At 36.4% G+C, this 20,817-nt stretch overlaps 1 protein-coding gene across 1 annotated transcript in view; it reads right to left on the reverse strand.

The window, feature by feature from the left end:
- Positions 1–20,817, reverse strand: part of PRSS12 (serine protease 12) — a 48,679-nt gene that overhangs the window by 14,158 nt on the left and 13,704 nt on the right. The window contains exons 5-11 of the mRNA XM_037394341.1: positions 16,372–16,550; positions 15,570–15,711; positions 14,391–14,587; positions 11,128–11,269; positions 5,018–5,223; positions 4,273–4,351; positions 2,064–2,186 (exon numbers count right to left, since the gene is read on the reverse strand). Coding sequence (XP_037250238.1) covers positions 2,064–2,186; positions 4,273–4,351; positions 5,018–5,223; positions 11,128–11,269; positions 14,391–14,587; positions 15,570–15,711; positions 16,372–16,550 — 1,068 coding nt within the window. The remainder of the gene's footprint in view (positions 1–2,063; positions 2,187–4,272; positions 4,352–5,017; positions 5,224–11,127; positions 11,270–14,390; positions 14,588–15,569; positions 15,712–16,371; positions 16,551–20,817) is intronic.

Here is a 20,817-nt window from a genome sequence, read left to right on the forward strand (position 1 = left end):
AGCTGAAGTAGGCAGAAATTTCATAGAGTTGGACCATTTCAGCTTGAATTATTATCAGGAAAAGTCCTTTATGATTTTCATGAAACATGAAGATGAAAAATATGTGAATCTAGCGCCAAGCAGAAGAAACACTCTCCATTTGAGTAAAAGTGTATCTGACTTTTCTTTTTTAGTCACTAGTGTGCAAAAGGAATGGCTCAGACCACTTGAGCAAATTCCAGCAAATATCTTCAAAACTGCAATGATGTTCTTCTGTGCTTTTATTCCAGCCTATAATGCAACGTTTTGGAAGGATTCTGATGAAATAATTGCTGTTGAAAGTGTGTTAAAATATTCCAGCTTCCTTACTGTGCAAGTTGATGCTTTTATACTACAGTAACTTCATCAGGAATGAATTCCTAATGTCAAAATTACTGAAGAGGGGATATCATAAAAACTGAATAGGAGAATTACCAGTAACAGAATACCTGTTTCTGCAAAAATGGGAAAAGACATTTTAAAAAAACAGATCATAGCTTAATACTGAGAATTGCAAAAGTTAGACCAATTAGATCAAATGTGATTTACAAGGGAGTGTAAGTTGCAAATCCCTTGCTAAACATATGGAAAAGAGCTGAATTTGGCATAGTTTGATTAGATGGCAGTGTCAGAGTATTATACCAGTGTAACCGCTTAGACGATTATTTCTTTGTTAAAGGGGATGGGACCTTTGTTTAGATGGCTGCAAAAGACAATTCTTTATGTACTGTGAGATAACAGAGTAAGGCAGTTGCTCCAGCCTGTGTGTGAAGAGTAAGCAAAACTGCTCCATCTCACTAGCATCCAGTGTACAGATTTCGTTTCCTATTAGACTCAGCAAAATACCTAGTAGTGCTTTACCCTATAATGGGTCTGAGGGGACTAGTTCACCTAGTCACTGCAGTGTTACAGTAAAAATATCTATCACTGCCAGTGTCTATCATTACCAAAAATAATCTGAAATATTACAGTCCCTGTGTTACAGATCTGCTAATAAGTTAGAATTAACTGACTTTATTTGATTTTATAAAATCATTTGGAATAAGAAATATATTTTAATGAAACTTGTTGCACAGCAAAAGCTGCTATGAAATCCTCTGTACAGCCCTGTAGCAAGGCCAAAAGAATAGGTCAGAATCACCTAGTAGGAATGATTAGAACTTAGATAATAGACTTAAGATTCAAGACGACTGAAGATAATTGGATACAGTATTTACAGGTAGACTGAGGAGAGGATTTCTTTGTATTTGACTAGTCTTCTGTATGTAGAAAGTGTATTGAAATGTCAGAATATAGAATTAATGGGAACTGGGGGAGTCGACTGGAACAGCTTGTAGTTACCTGCCAAGAAACCGTGAACTTCAGTAAAAGGTAATTCTGGCAGGGGGAGATTGCGACCACAGACTCATATACCGCCTACCCAAATCATACCCCAGACCCATTTCTAGACTTTTCTAACCTTTACTGTGCAGAATCAGATATGGGAGGAGAGTATGTTAATGATTTTGGGGAAATGTTATGATTATGCATGAATACTTAATGAATACACATGAATAAGTTCTATATATGTTGTATGATTTTGAAACTTGGTGTGCATTGATCGTGAGAGGACTCACTCATGCACCCAGCCGTTAATAAAGAAGTGTCTGCTTATCTACAACACATTAGTGTTGATAAGTTCTTCATTCAGAGATTTCAGTAACACCTGTGTTTGATGTTTGCTCAGTTGTCTTCCCTATAACCTGAAAGCCACAAGCTGCCGTTCTGTTGGAACAGAAAGCTGTGTTAAAATGTCAGAAATATTGTCTCATTTTTTTCATGGAAATGCTGAAATTGTGAATATAAATCTCGTGACAGGCAGAGTAATTTCAATGTATTTTGTTTGTTTGTTTTGTAGACAAGTGAGGTTGGTTGGCAGGATTTTTTTAAACCAAAGGCCAGCTCTTTGGAACAGTTTTCAGTGGGCTTCCACAGGAGTGTTTTTGTCTATACCCAGAACAACAAAATAGTTTGAAAATACACTTCACTGTTGCAGAGAGACCTACCTTTTGAAGCAGTGTGCAGCAGTGAGGACCCAGCAGCTGCTGATGAGAGTAGCACCACACAAGAGTCTTCCATCACCATGAGAAGATTTCAGTCGGAGTGCAACCTGCCACGGCCAGCCACCCCTGCAGAGGACATAAGACATCGCATTCAGGGTACAACAACAGAAAAGTAAGGTAGCTTGTCAGTTACCTTGAATGTAAATCTTATTTAGTTTCTTTGACTGACATAGCTTGCTAACCATGCTATTTATTAACAGTTCAGTATACCTTTATATTCCTGCAGCATTCAGAATTCCATTTAACAATGATCAGGATTACTTTACAGATTGTTTGAGCATCCAGCACTCTGAGCGCCTCTTTACACTGTCAATTACTTGAATTTTCCCATCTCAGATTGCATTCATTGTGCCAAAAATACATTCTATGGGTTCCTTGCCAAATACTGTCCAAGTCGACAACCAGAAATTTCCTGTCAACTGGAGAGGGGAAAGACGGGAATTTCTTGAAAAGCTTAACCCAGCATCCTTTCCTGTCTCTGTTAATATCTTTGTTGGCTCTGAGCTGTTTGAAAAGGGAAGCTGGCAAACCAAGAGGTGAAATGACAAGTAATAGATTAGCACCTTTTTTCAGCTTGTGATCATCTGTTTTGTCTAGTAGTTCTGGGATACATATTTGCAGGCCTATGAAGACAGGATGGATTATTTTTCACCAATTTTAATAGATTAGTAAAATAATGGAATCGGAGAGAGGGAGAGAGATGCACCTGTAAGCAACAGCAACTTTCAAGAAAAAGCAACAGGCAGGGTTAGGTGTTCCCTGACTACTATCAACTTGAATAGGTATGCTGGAGTACAGTAGCTGCCCAGGGTCATCTAGTCCAGCATCCTATCTCAGAGTTGCCAGTGCCAAATGTTTTGAAGTAAGGTCGAGGAATTTACTTCCCATAAAGCATAAAACAATTTAGACTTTTTTTGTTGTTTGGGAAGATGGGATTTAGTATGTCTTTCCAAAATGGGGTAATTCAGACAGATTTGGATTTCCTGGTATGTATGTAAGTATCCAGTTCCTTTTTGAACTTCCATTAAGTTCTTTGTCTTAACGATTTCTTGTGACAATGAGCCCTTTTCTTATATTGTTCATATGTTCCTTTTCTTGATTTTGAAGCATTTCTAAGTGCAGTCTTGGATTTCCCTCACCTTTTTGTTTAATCTCTCTGTGCTTGCTTATTATGAGATCAAGTTTCTTGCTCTGGCATAATTGTGCAATACATTATTTGTCACCATTTCATTTCATTCAAGTGTCCTTCGTACACATACCCAGAGACAATAATTCCTGATCTTCTGTACAGTGCATTATTTATTATTCTCATTTGTCTTTACTGAGGTGAGTAATCCTACTTTGCTCTGTCTGACTGCATTTAAATGTTTTTCTGGGCTCCCTCTTGTTACTGTTCTTTGAAACTCCATCACTTAGGCAGTCTTTTTTGAAAGGGGTTGATCGATGCTATGCATGTACTTTGAAACAGGTTGCACAGCGACAGGTAAAGATACTATAAATGTATTTACAATGCCTTTTGTAACATTCTGTGAATATGTCTTTTTTTTGTGGTTACTCGCAACCGTTAATGAAAAAAAATCTGTGCTTCCTATCATAGCATTTAGTGGTAGTAGTAGTACTCAGTTAATCTGTTTATATTACCTAAATGTAAACATGTCATTAAAAGCTAAGAACAAAGTGTTAACAAAAAACCTGATTTTAAGACTGTGTGTCATCATTGAGGCATATTTTGTGGAGGAAAATCAGGTCTTTGGCAGTGAATTGTACACAGGCCTTTTTTTGGTGTAGGTAGCATTTAAAACCTTATACTGTATTCATAGCTCTCTTCATGTAGCACACATCCTGATATCAGGACATTCTTTGAAAAGAGGTAAAATGGCAATTTTGAAACTAAGACGTTTAACCCAATCAAGGACTGAACCCATAAGCATCTACAGATTTTCAAAGAACGCTGAAAGTATTTATCAATGAATATTTTTCAATTTCCTACCAAATTTGCTTTGAGTATATTTCTGCTTCTACTTCATGACAAGCCAAAAGAACAACAGACAACAAACCTACAATAAAATCGTAAAATAGGCAAACCGCTTACGGCAAATACATGCCTTAGAAACTTTATATTCAAAATTACTTGTCTTTACCAATTATTTACCGTAAAGAATTTTTCCCACCAATTATTCGCTTTTGTCGACGATGTAGTAACCGCAGTCCACAAACAGAAGCAAGAGAATCTAAATCAGAAAGGGATATGTAGACAGCATTAAACTCAAAATGAAAAGTAGCCAATCTTAATGAGAGTTAATTAAAAAAAACAAACCACGAAGGCTGAAGTTATTCTGTTTCCTGGTACTTCTTAACAATCAAATTTTGCTCGAGGAAAATACACTGAATCATCTCAGACTTAGAAATTCTTTTTAGCTGAGATCTTTTGACTCTGATCACAGAGCAATTTACACATTTGTGCTCTGCTCCTCAAGTGTAGTATTTTTTTTTTATAGGGTTCTTCCTTACTTCATGTAAGTGGAACCAGAGCTTTGCATACCACGTAGGTCTCAGTCCTCAACTGAAGATAACCTATACCCTGAAAAGCTGAAAGTACCTGTCTCGGTTTTTGCATTTGCACGTCCTTTGTACAACTTGAGAAACGTGGCTGACTTAAACTATGGTAGACAAATATCCTGTATAATTTGAATAGTCTTTATGATTTCTTTATGCAGGTGGCAGAGCAATAAGACCATACAGTGTAAGCATAGAGCATTTCCCAGCACTTTTGTTTCTATAATTCTTTTGATATAACTTGTTTCCTCTGCAAAGTGGGATTGTTTACGTCCGTCTCTTCCTACCATGACAGTTCCTGATCAGAACCTGTTGGTCTGCCACTCACACTGGGGCTTCACCTTTATTGCTGTTCCCAGGGGCCTTCTTGCTTAGGTGGTCACAGATCACTCCCGCATCCTCGCTGTGACGGCAGTTGTGTGTCCCAATGTCCTGCTTAATGCAGTCTGCCAAGGATCTCTCATTCCCTGTACATTTCACGTTATCCACGTGGATTGGGCCTTTGCCCTCCCCAAAATATGCCATTGTCCTTGCTCTGGCTGGACCTCTGGAAACAGAGCATATTTTTTTAATTAACATTTGGAGGCATTATTCTACATTTTACTCAAATCAAATATTTCAGAGTAGTGTAAGACATTGAGGTTTTATTCCCTGTCACTGATTCACTTGATGACAGTTTTTCTTCCCATTGCCTCTGTTACTCTGGTGTAGAGAAAAAGAAGAAAGTATAACACAATTGCTACCATTCATTAATGTTTAAAAAGTGCTTTTAGATATTCCAGTTAGAAGGCACTGTGCAAAGTATTTCACATTGTAATGGCATTACAAATACCTATAAAACAAAATATGTGAAAGCTGCTTTTCTATAATCTCTTTCATCTTCATATAAAATCAGCATCTGTGAATGCTAAAAATAATTTGTTCCAGACTGATTCCCTCAGAAAGATGGGCTAGTTAAATACAGTACACTTGCAGTGTAGTAGGAGCTATGATTTGCAGATCTATTAGTTGTTAATAGTTATTAACATATTTCATTACCATGTCATTTTAGAAGTGCACCCCACAGCTGAGTTATAAAACTGTAATGTAATTGGAGGAAGACTGAACCTAGTTCACTCTCAGCACCCACCTTCTCCTGGGAGGAATACAGCACTTGGTGCTGGTGTGGCATGTTCATACGTAGGCCTCAAGGCACTTTACAAAGAAGGTCAATATGATAATCCTATGCTTGTATAAGGATACGTATCAAGTATTTAGATGTCAGGCTCAGGACATTTTACTAGGGTTTGAAGCCCTGATCCTTATAGCTTGCACATAGTGCCATGCAGCTTTGGCAGTGACCACAGTGTCAGCTGTGTGAATGACCTCTTTTGAATTACTTTTTTCCCGAGTGAGGGGGTGGATGAACAAACGCAATGAAAAACCCAACATTAATTGTGCATGTAAGCATCTTGTTTGGTAACTTTTGTGATAGATTATTAATTTTAATTACTTTGGATAATGCTGCTTAATATATAAATAGATGTTTTGTTGTATACGGTTAAAGAGTCAGAAAGGATTATGATTGCGAGACTACCCAGCCAGCTATACAGGGAAGTGGGGCAGGAAGCCACAGCTGCCCCTAGGTGTGTCTGAACAAGTTTACGTATCAGTTAAGAGCGATTAACTGATAATTTATTGTGATAAGAATATACAGAACTCTAGATAACTAAAGTGTTGCAATATATCATAGGTTTCTATTTTAAAGGATATGTTATAGTTACATATTGTAAAGGGCAGTACTTCTATGTGTACAAAAGGGTAACTGCATGTAAAATGGAATGCTGGAGTAGAGAGAGTTTGACAATAAAAAGGTATTAGGCAAGGAAGTATTTCTCTCCCTTTACACTTCATTTTTATACCTATTGTAATACCTGCAGTGTTGGGGAAGAAAGGTGAGAATGGCATAGTTTATGTCCCTTCATTAGCTAGGGATTCTCTGTTGGAGAGGAATTTTGATTTGTCATACCATTTTCAAAGCTTCATCATACTAGAAGTGGCTGGACCGAACTCAAAAAACCCAGCCCAGAATTGCCCATATCTAATTGAAATGTGAAAGTAATACATACAAGCTTTCTCCTTTTTAAAACTAGAACATAGAAAGCCTTGCCTCTTTGAATTTTTTTACTACATATTGAAGGGTAGGTGGGCAGCTTTTCTAAGTGGGGAATGTTGGTTAGAATGCATGAATTGTAAAAAGCCAGGAAAGAGAAGCATATAAAACTTCGACAGAGATGATACCACAAGGTCAATTGTCCTACACATTTTTAATTTCCATGGCTAGCATGTATTTACCATGGATAATCCAAAGCCCTAACTGACTTTGGAACCAGTATAGGACAATCTTTGCCTAATGAGTTTAGTATGATCTAACTTGTCAGTCAGAAGCGCTAAGCCTCTTCTTGCTACAAATATTTTTCATTTGTGAATGATACTCTGACTACAAGTAACTACAAGAAGTCCAATGCTCTGATACCTGTGGGCAGCTGATGTGTCCGTGTATGCTATTGCAAAACAGTGAGACATTACAGGTGCTCGTTCCAAATTCTTGACACAGAGATACCAAAATCAGGTAAAAAACAAAGTTTCTGCTTTATGGTATTGCTCTAAAGTTCCTTGGAATATTGAAAAGTACTTTGTTGTGAATCACCACAGTATTTTTGGCCTTTCCCTAGGAAGTATTTATTGCAGTTTATTATAGATGTGTCTCTGCTGACTCTTATCAGCTACTTTAAAAGGGCACTGCCTCCACTGGCTTACCAGATAAATCTCAAAGAATACTCTGACATCTCTGAGGTCGCATGTGTAACTAACTACTTTAGGTGAAAGAGATGTAGAGACACAAAGATGGAGGAGGGAACTTGGTGTGCATGGATTGCAATCCTGCATTGATGTGGACTGAATCAAGGGAATGGACTGCAGAGACTTTTCCTACCTTATATGAAAGCGATCTATTTCTTGCTATGCATCAGTAATCTCAGTTTGCTGACAATTGCTATGAAAGGTGTGTCCATACCCGCTCTTAACACCCCACCCCCCACTATTTAAATAGAACTTCTACCGGGAAACAAATGTAAAAATCATGATTATCTAGAGCAAGGAGTGCAGCTTAAAAGAGAAAATTATTTCATTTGAGAGAGCTCTAAATGTAGAAGTGTTAAGTCTTACATGTTTGTTACATGCTGGAGTGTGCTCTTACAATTGGTTTTGGCCTGCCCTTAACAAATGTGTGTCCCCCTTAATTGGTGTTTTCCAGGCCAGCTGTTTATGCACAGGTGACTGTCAGAGAATCAACCTTTTTGCTTGTTCAGGTCTGTCCCTAGAGAGAAGGGAAGCTTCAGGTCTTAGCCCCTAGCTTTCCTCAGCCACAAGGCCATACACAGTAACATGCAGAGTTCTTTAGATGCAGCATTACTATTGTTCATAAGACTGTTAATCAGGAAATGCAGTTGATTAATATACATGGCCAACTACCCTAGAACTTTTTTTTTTTCCCCTGTAGTAGGGGTGTATTTGTTCATAGGGGGTGGCATGCATGTGCATTTTTATAAGCCTGTCCTAAATGAAAAGGGTCCAATTTTACTGGGCCGCTTAATTCACTATAATGCAAGAGCTTCTAAAACTGACCTTTGCTCTTTACTCATTCTAGCAAAATACTTCTGTATGTTAAACCCAATCACATAGTACTTCAGAAAAGGTGTGCATTCTCTTAGTGTTTACCTTGCTACAGATATACTTTGACTAGGGTGCTATTAATTATTTTTATGTTTTCATGACTGGTTTTAGCCAATTAGTAGGACTGCTTTCTAATGTTTTTTTTTATATTACATTTTTCTAACATTCATAATGGATTTGACAAACTGGCTTAATGACACCTCTGAACTTAGTGATGTTGCCAACTCAGGGATTTTCTTACTTCAGTCTCAGAATGAACCCTAGCAAATGCATGAGAATGTCCCAGAGCAGGATTTCATAAAATGAATGTACAGATAAGCATTAACAATATGAATAATATATGCAGGGAAAACAGTCCATTTTCTCAGTGTTTAACCTTTGCTTACATAAGTTTTCCTTTCAAGGCAGTGTCTTCTCCCATTTGTAATAACAAACGTGTGAAAAAAAAATTTCCCAAGGGATATAATTCCCTTGAGAAAGACTTGAGAATTATCATAGCATTGTAAAGGGAGTTGAATGACACTGTTCAGCTGTGTGATCAGTCTTAATGAAAACTGATGTCAACTTCAGTATTGGGTGCTTTCTGAATTCCTCCCAGGAAAAGGTCATAATGTGTGTATTTCTAAAGAAACAACATTCATCAACCCTCAAGCTCAGGTGCATGACCCCAGAAGCCCCAGCCTTGCTCTGGAACAGTCAAGTCACCACTGAATATAATTTGAACTGAATCAAAAAGATCTGTTCATGAACTCGAAGGCCCAGAAGCAATTCCACCTCATGTTGTATCCTATAATCCTAAACCCCTGTTCTGACATGACACAAATTGAGAATCCAGCCAACTGTCTGTCCTTGCAGAGATTTAAAAAAGGAAGGTGGGGATAAGTGGTTGAGTTTGATCATCTGAGGGAGACAGAGAGGCTGAGGATGAAGTGGACTAAACAAATTATTCAGTGGGAGATAATACAAGTCAAGTTTTGTAGTTTTGAAGCCAGTCTATTACTACTTAGAAGTATACTTTACTAAATGAATCCCAGCCCATTTTTAAAAGGCATCTATTATGTGTTCTGACATAACCTGATATTTGGTTGCACAAACTTTACATTGTTAGGTACAGCAAACGGATAACATGATTTGTATTTCTTAAGCTCAGATTTCTTTAGATATACTTAGAGAAAACATTTCACTGGTTTCTAGTTGCATTTCACTAGTGTTCTGTTTCAGCTTATATTAGCTCTGCTCTTTATATGTCTGCCCTATATTTGTTATATCTTTACTGCTCTTAGGTATCCAGAAAAAAATTGCTTGTGAGTGACATAAGCCTGATTAAGGGACATAGTTCAAAAGTGACACATATACATTGCTGTGATTTTAATTAGAGGGTGTTTTTGTCCTGTCAGGTCTGTTCATATATTAAATGGAGCTTATTCAAATTACTGTCACGCAGGCAAAAACTGTAATCCTTTGTATAACAATTTTATCAAATCTTCAAGCTATGTTGAGTCAAGCCAGATCAGTAAATGAAGGAAAAAAATGCCCATGAAACTAGGAATTCAGTAGCTGGTGTGCCTACATCTGATTCTGCAGACATCATATGCACACCTTGTGACAGTGGACACTGACCTGTTGCTGTATTTCATCACAAATTTTAACAGTTGTGTTAGAACCTATAAGGTTTTCAGAGTCATTGTTAAGGTTCACAAAAGATATATATTAACAATATGCAAAATTACACCTTTCAATGAAAACAGATCAATAGCTTTTTGAATCAATACAACCATTAACCCTGAAACTTTAGCCAAATTCTAGACAATTTCAGTAAACTGTGGTAAACCAAGTCTAGGTTCTGAATATTTGTATTTTCTTTGCTAATGTAATGAAAAAGTGATTTTAAATTCCCCAAGGTTTTTCTATGAATACTGCTACATCAAATCACTAAAGCACTACAATTTAAACTCCTTAAGTTCTTCTGTGTTGTGTAAAGATGACTCAACATAAAAATTGTTACATGAATGAAAATTGTCCCTAAGTATGGTGAAATGCAGAGCTCTCACACAAAATTAGAAACAAAACAGAGAATCTACATAGATCACAGAATATGCAATCATCTGTGGTATTCGAGATGTTAATATTAGTTTCCCTCATTTTTTCCAAATCAGAACTTTCACTCTAGCCTTATAAGTTTTTAGAAATCTGAAAACAGAAGGTGAAAGAAGTAAATTAGGAACAGGAAGAGTGGCAAAGAGCACAGAGCAGATACACTATATCAAACTATCTTCTCAGTTACATTAGTGCAACTAAGTGTAAAAAAAAAAAAGTAATTAAAAAAATGGTGTAAAATGTTTTTATCATACAGACATGTAGCACCATAAGTGACAAGTCAAATATAGTATTTAGTCAATAGCTTAGTATTTTGGAATATTTAACTTCTAAAAAACCATTTAATAACTAGCATTAACTTGCATTTCAGTTGTCAGTCAGACTGTGATATGCCTTTGAATATTAAAAAACCTTTTCCCAATTATGCCAGTTAATGAATACTGCTTTTGAAGATGTAGCCTTACTACTTCTTACATGAATAGTATAAATACACTTTTCTAAAAGAATGTCAAACAGACAAAATTTAAAAGGCATGTATAATGTTCTCAAACATATGTTGGTGATACTGGGTTGCAGAAACTTAACATTTTTAGAAACAGCAAACAGATAACTTAAGAAACAGCTTAATGAGTTTTCTTACTTGTAGCCAAGCTGTTGACAGACTACAGCTGCATCCTTATCAGACCATCCATCGTCACAAATTGTGCCCCACTGGCCATTGATAAAAATCTCTACACGTCCTTCCTTCTTATTCTCACCATCCATCAGCCTGATGGGAGGACCTGGGAATAAATTACAGCTGTCAACTCACAACACCAGAAGCAAGAACTAGTACTTTAAGTCATTTTCATCACATTCAGTATATAGGGTCAACTGATGTTTATGTTGAACAAGCCTAATACCAGCTGTTAAAGCAGTCATACTTTTCCTGGCTGGCAAAAGGAAGCAGTTTGTACAAATTACAAGAGAAATATGAAAATACTACTGTATTTTGAACTTCAGAGTTCATCTAGTTCCTTGATTTCACGTAAATATGTGGCATAGCTCAGAGTTTGACTGCATTGGGCACAGAATAACTGTCCCCCCAACAGCAGAAAACACCCAAGATTTCTTTGATACGATAACCATACAAGCTGGCCACATATTTCTTGCACAAACTTTATGGGTGAATTTAACTATATCAGATCATAAATCCATTCTCAAACTGGTTGCTACCACTCCTCTTAACCACTGCCTCAGCAAAAAAAGTCCAATATTGCGTTGAACTTCAGTTCCTACTTAAGGTTATGCATGCTGTTCTGTAGTGTATTTTGCATGGTAGCATGGCATTCAACAGCATGTTATTCTGACTAATGTGTGATTATTTTTCTAGCAATTTAAGTTCATTGCTTATTCAGATATGTTCATAATACAAAATCTCACATGGGTTAGTCAGACTTAATTAATCATGGTTCGTTCAGTGCTTGGCCTGTAGTTAAATTTTGAATCATTAGGCAAAGTATATATTTGATTCTCACTTGTGTTCATGCAGGCAATGCAAGTAGCCTTAAAACAGTTATTAATTCCTCTGAAGCGTCTTTATAATGTTTAAGTGAGAATCACCTTCTACATCTTTCAGTATGTCATATTTCATACTCCTTAATACAGTAATGAGAGTTTCTTTTTAGAGTAATTGAAAAGACTGTTCCTCATGCTTCTAGCATGTTCCTCATTTTTTCTAAATCTGTAAGGACGAGAAATTACTTAATCATGCTTTTAAATAAAGCAGTATTTTGAGACATTTGCATTTGATATTTAATTAAGGTTAATTTAGGTTATGAATAACTTTTGTATACCAAACCTTACTCTGGATCAGAGCTAGTTAAATCTGGCCTAATTTATTAATTAAGAGAGGAAAGATTTGAAAACAAAATTAAAGTCTGTTAGATTTAGATGTCATTTAAAGGATATTGTTTATACTGGAGTTTATACTGTCTGGACAGTTACATGAATTGACTTCAACTTTCTGTTTAGCTACATTGTTGTGATCTTTAAACAAATGTAGTTGTTGTAGTATATTCTATCTAATTTTTAGTGTTACTTCATGTCTGTATTTCCTCAAGTTACATAATTTACTGATTTCTCGTATTTTTCCATTGAATTCATCTTTACAGGGAGAAAAATGGCTTTTTCAAATGCTGGGAAGTAAATGGTAACAATAGAGTCTTTGTCCACTTTCCAATCAGAAATATTGTAGGAAATGTAAGATACACTGTCTTCATTTTCTTGTTGAAATGATGTGTTACTCTGGAAGAGTATGGTTTAGGCAAAAATTATAGTTATATTACCCAACTAGAGGCATGGGATATTAATGATACAGTACAGCTATTTCATTGTTATCTTGTCATCTTGTGTTTTAGAATATATATACATATATTTATGAGCACAAAATTAATACAACATTTTGGTAATGGGGGCATGTGAAAATGTTACCATATGGATGCATTTAACGGAACCAGACCTCCTTCAGCTAAGACTGTATTTTATAGGAATTTGAGCAAAGCAGCACAGATGGTTTGCATCTGTCAAGACAGCAGTCATGATTTGAATTCCTGTTATTTTTGGTCTGAGAATTTTTTTTCTCCCAAATATGATTTGACATCATCTACACATAATAAAACTGTACTGCAACATAAAACATCCATTGGATTGTGAGAGGTCAGAAGTCTGTAAAGACTATGAAGACAGAGAGAGTAGAAAAGTACATGCAGAAGTGCTGACTGTTGTAACAGGTAGCAATGTCGTGCAGTAAATCCATGCCTTAGTTTGCAGGATAGACCTTCAGTCTCTGTTTTCCAGAGAACATCAGGCACCCAGGCGTACAAATCTATTACATTTCAGTAGAAGCTGTGAATCCTAACTCCAGTAGTTATAAATCTAATTTCAAAATTGACTAAAATATACTTGGGTGAACTAAAGAATATCAGCAACAATTTTGTAAAAGGCTACTTAGTGACAAGCTACAAATTTTGTATGTAACAGATTTTTTTAAATTAAACTGTTTTTCAGATATGCTGAACAACCCGTGTTACCCTGTATTTTTTACTGTACGTATCTGAGAGGCAGAATTCTTGTTTAATTATCCACATGTGGATTTAGGAACCTTTAGCATTCATTTGTATGTATTTTGTTCTACAATGCCACTATGTAAGTAGTATTTTTCTCTCATTTGTTTTCTTATCTTTTTTTTGGTTTTTGGTTTTGGGTGTTTCTTTTCATTCAAGCGTGTAGGCTTTTTGGCATTGGAGCTGTCTGTTTGATCTATGTTTGTAGTATCATCCTGTCCCGGTCAGCAAGTGGGGCCTGTTCACCCAGGCACAATACAAATGATAGGCAATAGTAATACAGAAATAATTTCATGCTTCTCACCCTTCCTTCTTGCTATCTCTGAACTTTTATTTTTCTGTAGTTCTTTTTTTTGATTATCTGCATGTAAGGCCATAGGAGGATATACTATTGATATATATTCCTCAGTGCTCGGGTACATCTCCAGCTTTTGATAGCATGAGACAGTTACTTAGAACATGGAGAGTGCTGAGTGAAATGAGGTACGCCATTAGGAAGTGCTGAATAGATCTAAAATCTGGTGAAGATTGAGAGAACAGGATCTCTGGAATCTGACTTTGTTACCTTACAAATTTATGTTGATCTTTAATGTTCTGGCTATTTACGTTCCTTTAAAAAAAGCTTGATTGCTTCCTATGATCTTCAGGAGAAAAGTGAGCTTTTTTCCCCTTCCTGTACCTTCTTTGCACACATCTGCCAAATACTAAGTTTTTTAGCATCCTTAAGTATACTGTACTTTGCTCAGATCTGCACTCACTGCAATACTCATACTGTGACTTTACCAAAGAGATGCCTTACCAAGGGAGAGTTTATGGCTGTCGTTATCTGGATGGCAGACGAGTCTGACATCCTCCTGATGGTTGCAGTCATGCTTTCCCCACTCTCTCCTTGAGCACTGCAGAAGGTTTGTCTCCTTCCCTGAGCAGCTGACATCATCCAACCAGATGGGCCCAGAGCTTCCTCCCAGGTAGCTCTCAGGTGCACTTTTCCCGTACCTGCAAGACACATATGTGTACATAATGGTTTGGGCCACAGTGATCAAAGGGCATTTTGTGATACTTAAGCACTAGAAAGGAAATAAATTATTTCTGAAGAAATAAAGGTTTCTCATGTAGTAACAGTAAACAAGTGTTGAAACCATGACAGAGCAAGTAGTTAGCTTAAAATTCAATGACAGCACGATATGCTGCTGCTTCGGTCATTTTTTTTAAAGGAATTACCGTTAACATTAATACAAACTTTAGAATGTAATACCTCTGATTAAGGCCTCCCTTCAATCAAGCATATGGCACTCTCACTGAGACTTAAAGCATACTCTTAGAATTATATATACATTTAAATGTCATAGTCTGGGGGGAAATGAGACAAAATTATTTTTTGAATGTGAGCTGTTATAATCTGAAGCCAAGACAACAATCACCTAGTGATGAGAGTGTATCTTTGTAGCCACAGTCAGTAGGAAAAGTAGTGAAGAGTGAATGCATGAAACTAATGGGACTTTCTTCTAAAATACGCTTTTCAATACATAACAGTGTTCCAGGGCCAGGCTGTGGGTTTCTCTCAGCTAGATCCAGAAGGAATTAAACCTTGAAAAGGTCTGTGATTTTTAATAACTGTTCAACAAGCAAAGATTTTGAAGACTCAAACTTTTATAGGCGAAATAGAATACAACAAATCAATTTTTCTCTTAGTGTATGCATTGATCTCAGTTAGCTAAAAAGCTGATCGGAAGGAACTTGGTGAATAAAGGCTGCTGAATCACAACCGCAGTTGAAGCTTTTTATTCTGTGTAAACTGAGGCTATAAATATCTCTTCAAGACTGAAGGAAGCAGGTTTTAATGGGCTTTAACTCAGTAGTTTCTATGAAGCACTCAGCTAATATTAAAAAAACAGGCTCTTGAATAATATAGGATTCATGTAAATGATTTTCATCATTGTCAAGTCAGAGAGTCATATATAATACCAGGTCATCTTACTTAAATCCCAGCTGGCGGCAAACCACCTGTGTATTCAGCTCTGTCCACCCATCATCGCAGATTGTGCCCCACTGCCCAGTGTAATAGACCTCCAGGCGTCCCTCGTGGCTGCCTTTCCCACTTGTTAGCCTTAATGCACCATCTGTGTCATTAACAAGGAAGAAAAACAAAACCAAGAATCAGTTTTTCTTATTTCAGGTCCAATTAATGTTCTAAAGCAAAATTAATAACATTGCATTTACCACATCTGATCAGACCATTAGACTACTAAAAATCTAGTGTGGATCACTAGTTGTCATTTCATGAGAAGATGAAAGAAATGCTGTGACGCACCCCGTCACCTGTGCAGTGCTGCATAATGCAATTGCTTAATTGCAGAAGGAACAGCACAAGATACTGATCCCCCAAGCTTTACATGCCAAGTCCACAGGAGTGGGCTCTGATGATATGATTTCACTGTATATATACCTTATCTTTTTCTTTGTATAATCTCTCATTTCGCACTGCTTTTATGGTGAAATGCTTAGTGCCATCGATAGATGTGACACACAGTTAAGGTATGCCCCCCATAGTAAACAGCAGTTAGCATGTTACTGAGGAACCAAGGCTCTGTGTTGAATAATGAGATTTTCTGTACCTGTAAAATTTCCATAGCCAACAGCTGGTTCATTTTGATACTGCCAGAGAACACTTTATTACAGTGGGGGTTTTGTGCATCTGCACATTTTAAAAATTCTCTTTATAGAGCTGTGACCTCTGCATTTGTTAAGTTTTCGTGTGTAATTATTGGTAATTTAATTACCTGTGAGAGGTGTGCAGGACACGCCAGCATCTTCTTTGTGGCCGCAGTTGTGTTCTCGCCAGGAGCTTTTTGGACACTGTTCTATCGACAGTTCGTTTCCTGTGCACTGTACTTCATCCAGCAGCACAGGGCCTGAACCTTCTCCAAAGTAAGCCTGGCTCCACGCCTTGGCAACACCCCTGTGGAAATGTAACAAACACCCTGTCAAGAACAAGCAAGCTGAGAGCCTCTGGAATCAGTGGGAAGAGCTAAAATGTTGCATATCCACCTTCTAGGATAGCAGATGGGACTGCCTAAACAGCCTAGCGGACAGTGTAGGCTGCCTTATGTCATGTAGCGTGATGCGGTTCTACAGGCAACTCCAGTCTCAGCTGAGCCTATGGAGTGACTTAAACATGCATTTCCACAGTTTGAACATATTTAGAACATTACATTCTATTATTCCGTATTTATGAGATTTTCCTTTTCTGCCCCTTTTGATTTCTAAGCATAATTTTCCTAGCCAAAATTATAGATGTACAGCTTGGGTATGACAATTCTAATTTTAATTTTCATTTAATGTTTATATGTAGTAAAAAATAATTCAATACATATTTCTACAGTGGCTTTCATCTGTTTTCCTCAAAGCACATTAATCAAATCTCAGATACCCAGATGAGGCAGATAAAAGTCATTGTTCCCTATTTAGTCATGTAAAAACCCTGGCAAAGAGATCTTAAGTGACTTGACAACATCATACCACCTATCAGTGGTAGAACTAAGAAGAGAAAGCAGACCAATAACTGGCCTTGTGTGTTATAGTCTTTATGTCAGCATGGAGGATTTTGAGCACAAAAACCTATGAAAACTGAAAACACTCCATTGTTTCAGCACTTCAGAAATTCTGCAGTGTTTAACACTCAATCTATCAGGATTTTTCCAATTCTATTTAAGATACAATTTCTTATATATGTAAATGTTTTTCATGGTTTGGTTTCTTTCCACTCAATTATTTCTCTGTTCGTATATCCAGTCGTTTTTTTCTAGGAGTGTTCTCAATATCTGTCTTCTTTTTCAACTCGTAAGATTGAAATTACTAGCTAAATTTTTCACTATAATGAATTACTTATCTAAAGGATTAGTTTAAATTAAATAACATGCAGTTTGGGTGCGGGGCTCTAAACTAATTTTTCATTTGCTTTAAAGAGAGTTTTCCGCTACCAGCCATATGCTGTCATGTAACACCTAACAGGAATGGTATGTTCAGCTTACACTGAAAACATGACAGGTCTTGACTATTTTGTTTCGAGATGTAGTCATTCACACTCTTAACAGGTTTTTGTGACTGCGTGTCAAAATAGTACATTGCTGTGATTATTATTTTTTTTTAATGTAAGTTGCAGTAGCTCATGTTTTTAAGGCACAGACTCATTAATCCATGTATGGAATTAGCTAGATTTGGATTTCATTTCTAGTGCTTTGTATAACTATGTAACAATCTCTGTTCTCCCTTTTTTTTTTTAAAGGAAAACAATATTAAAGTTACAATTAGAAATCATACAAATTCTTGATAAACATTAAAGGGGTACGGGAAAAATAACAGTTAGAGACAAAAATTAAATTAAGATCCGGAAATAGTTCTATAAAAAGGAAGGATGTGGAAATTTGTGGTAGACACTGTGTAGATGGTAGTGTTCAGTAAATAAAATCGCACACAAGAAAGGTAAATTAATCTGGTTTGCATTTTCATTTTGTTTTAAATCGGTTTGGTTTTAATATTTTCAAGCTAATGTGCTTCATTAATCTTGAAAATGCACTGTTAATTTTCAGACTGTTTCACTGATGACCAGATGGCTTCTTCAGGTGGTGGAGAACATGGAAAATATCAAAAAGCAGGTCTGTCTTACTCAGCAGGGAGAAAAGTTAACCATCTGTAATTGCTTCAAAGAAGCAGGTAAGCAAACCAACAGTACCCTCACTCAGCAAGCAACATTTTAGCTAAACACGTAACTTCAGTCTGAAGTTAGTACTTTATTTTTGAGAGAAATTTTTATTTAGACATTACCTTTTCTTCAAAATTACCTTCCTAATTCCAAATACCATATTAACATATATCTTGTTCTCATATTTTTCCTTTAGCAATGCCAAGAAGAATTTTAATAGATTGGTAATGATATTTTTCCCTGAAATTTGCAAACATTTCCTGATTGCCTTTACTATTCTTTCATTTAGTTTGTTAAGTAACCATGGATTTTTCTATGTAGCGTTAGTTTACTGAAAACCTGTATTTTGCAGTACTGGTAATGGGGAAAAGTCCCAAGTACTCCACCTCTTACATTTCATAAAGAGCTGCTTTTCGAACTGGTTGAAATTGTGAATGACTATATAGTAAACTAAGAAAATATAATCCATAGGATACACTAAGGGTAATACTTATTTCAAATCTAGATGTCCCATTTATATTTAAGCATCTTAAAAAAAAAACCACCTTGGTTTTCCTGTGTATTTTTCTGATGTACCAAGATGGGCTTAGTGAGTTCTCAAGCACTTCAGGCTATTTTTGCAGAATTTAATAAATATGGACTGAAGACCCTACTTTCAGGAAACCTATTTTTATCAATATTACCCTAAATATATTATAGGCTTATTACAGAAAGCCTGGTGTATTGGTAATTTTAAGGATGACTGTATTTTGGAACATTTATAAGTATAAGATAAATAATTTTATTTAGTAGTATTTCCATATGTACAAAATTTGCACAAAACCAAAATTCTTGTACATAGCTTCCATTTCTTGTATTTTTTTTAATTCTGATGCTGGTGCACATACATAGAAAATGTTAGAAAAAATATCCTTATTCATTAAGAAGCTGGCTGAAGTCAAAGAGAAAATGCTTGACCACTCTGAATGTTGAAAGCAAATTATACTATAATCTAGTAAGATTCTCTGGAGTTCCAATAAAGCTGAGATAACACATCCCATTACTAACACAAGGGCAATTTGTATCAAGCAAAAAGTATTTATGAAACCAAATAATAAAATAAATTATCATTATTTGTCACCTATTAATGGTAGATTCATACTCTGAAATTTTATAGGCATGCTTCAGAAACGTTGAAAGGATGTAGGAAGCTACTTACTGAGATACTTTACTTTTACAATTTATGGCATGTTTTCAAGTGGATTAACAGTATGCAAATTTAGATTATTTTTATTACTTCATAACTGGTCTGCTGCCACCGTAAGAAAAATTTCACTTTGCAGTAATGAGCACGTTTGTCAAGACATCTTGATGACTTGAGAAATTCTGTAAACGTCTAGACATATTTCAAAAAGGCTTAGCACCATCTTAATACAATTCATTTACTCCAAAAAACAAGTCAAATTAGAAGCATCTCAGAACTTCAGTTTTTGAACATTAAATATAAGTAATAAAATGCTTCAGTAAAATCCGTAAGGAGGAAGGTTAAGAGCATGATATGTGTCATTAGTATACAGAAATAAATGTAAAGCATAGCTTACTAACTCCCCAAACTTATTAATAGTGGCCCCATTCAAAAGCGGAATGGGGGCCACCATTAAAGCCACAAAGCTTGCTACCTGCAATGCCACTTCTTCTAATTCATCATAATCCCAGCAGGGTTGAACAGGCGAGTTCTGTTCCACTCTCCTCTGCACTTGCCTGCTTAGTTCCCATCCAGCCTGTCTCAGATGTATCCCTTCTTGGGATACATCTTAGAATCTTCTTCTGCATCTTGCACCTAGTTCTTTCTCCTTCAACTTATCTGTCTTTTTATCCCAATTGACCCCATCTCCTTCCTCTCTGATCTTGGAGTTCTCCTCTTTGCGTCCCACTTCTGCAGCATCTTTCCTGAAATACTAAATACTTATCTTCTGTATGGTATCAAAATCACCCCTGGCTGCTCAGGAGAGCAAGAAAATCCTGTTCTGCAGCTCGTGACTGTATTACAGACCATGCCTAGTTCAGACACAATCACTGACAAGCTTATCTGTCAAAACTTCAAACAGATCTCTGCTCAGTATATGCAGACTGATAAACTTCAGAGATTTGTGACTTAAATAAATCTTGAGAGATTCTCACAGACATGCCAAAAAACATATCCTTTCTGACAAAGCAGTGCTCTTACTCCAAAGCAAGGAGGCCATTAGACTCCAGTAAAATGGATGTAAGGATTTTAACACTCAAAGCAACTTCCTTTTCTTTACCTACAGTTTTTGATTGGAACTTTACTGAAATCATAGTGTTTTCACTAAAAAGCCAGCATTTATTCTGAGACACATCCTCTGTCTGTCCTACAGCCAAAATTGCCCCTATCATATGACACTGAAAACTGGATCCTAGTAGTTAAAGTTCCGGGGATTTGAAAGTAATGGCACTGTACCTGAACCTTCTAGAAATAAACTTAATTACTGCTTCAAAGTATTAATGTTATTTTAAAGGAGCA

The sequence above is a fragment of the Falco rusticolus genome, chromosome 1 (assembly GCF_015220075.1).
Source record: "Falco rusticolus isolate bFalRus1 chromosome 1, bFalRus1.pri, whole genome shotgun sequence".
In the NCBI taxonomy this organism is placed as follows: domain Eukaryota; kingdom Metazoa; phylum Chordata; class Aves; order Falconiformes; family Falconidae; genus Falco; species Falco rusticolus.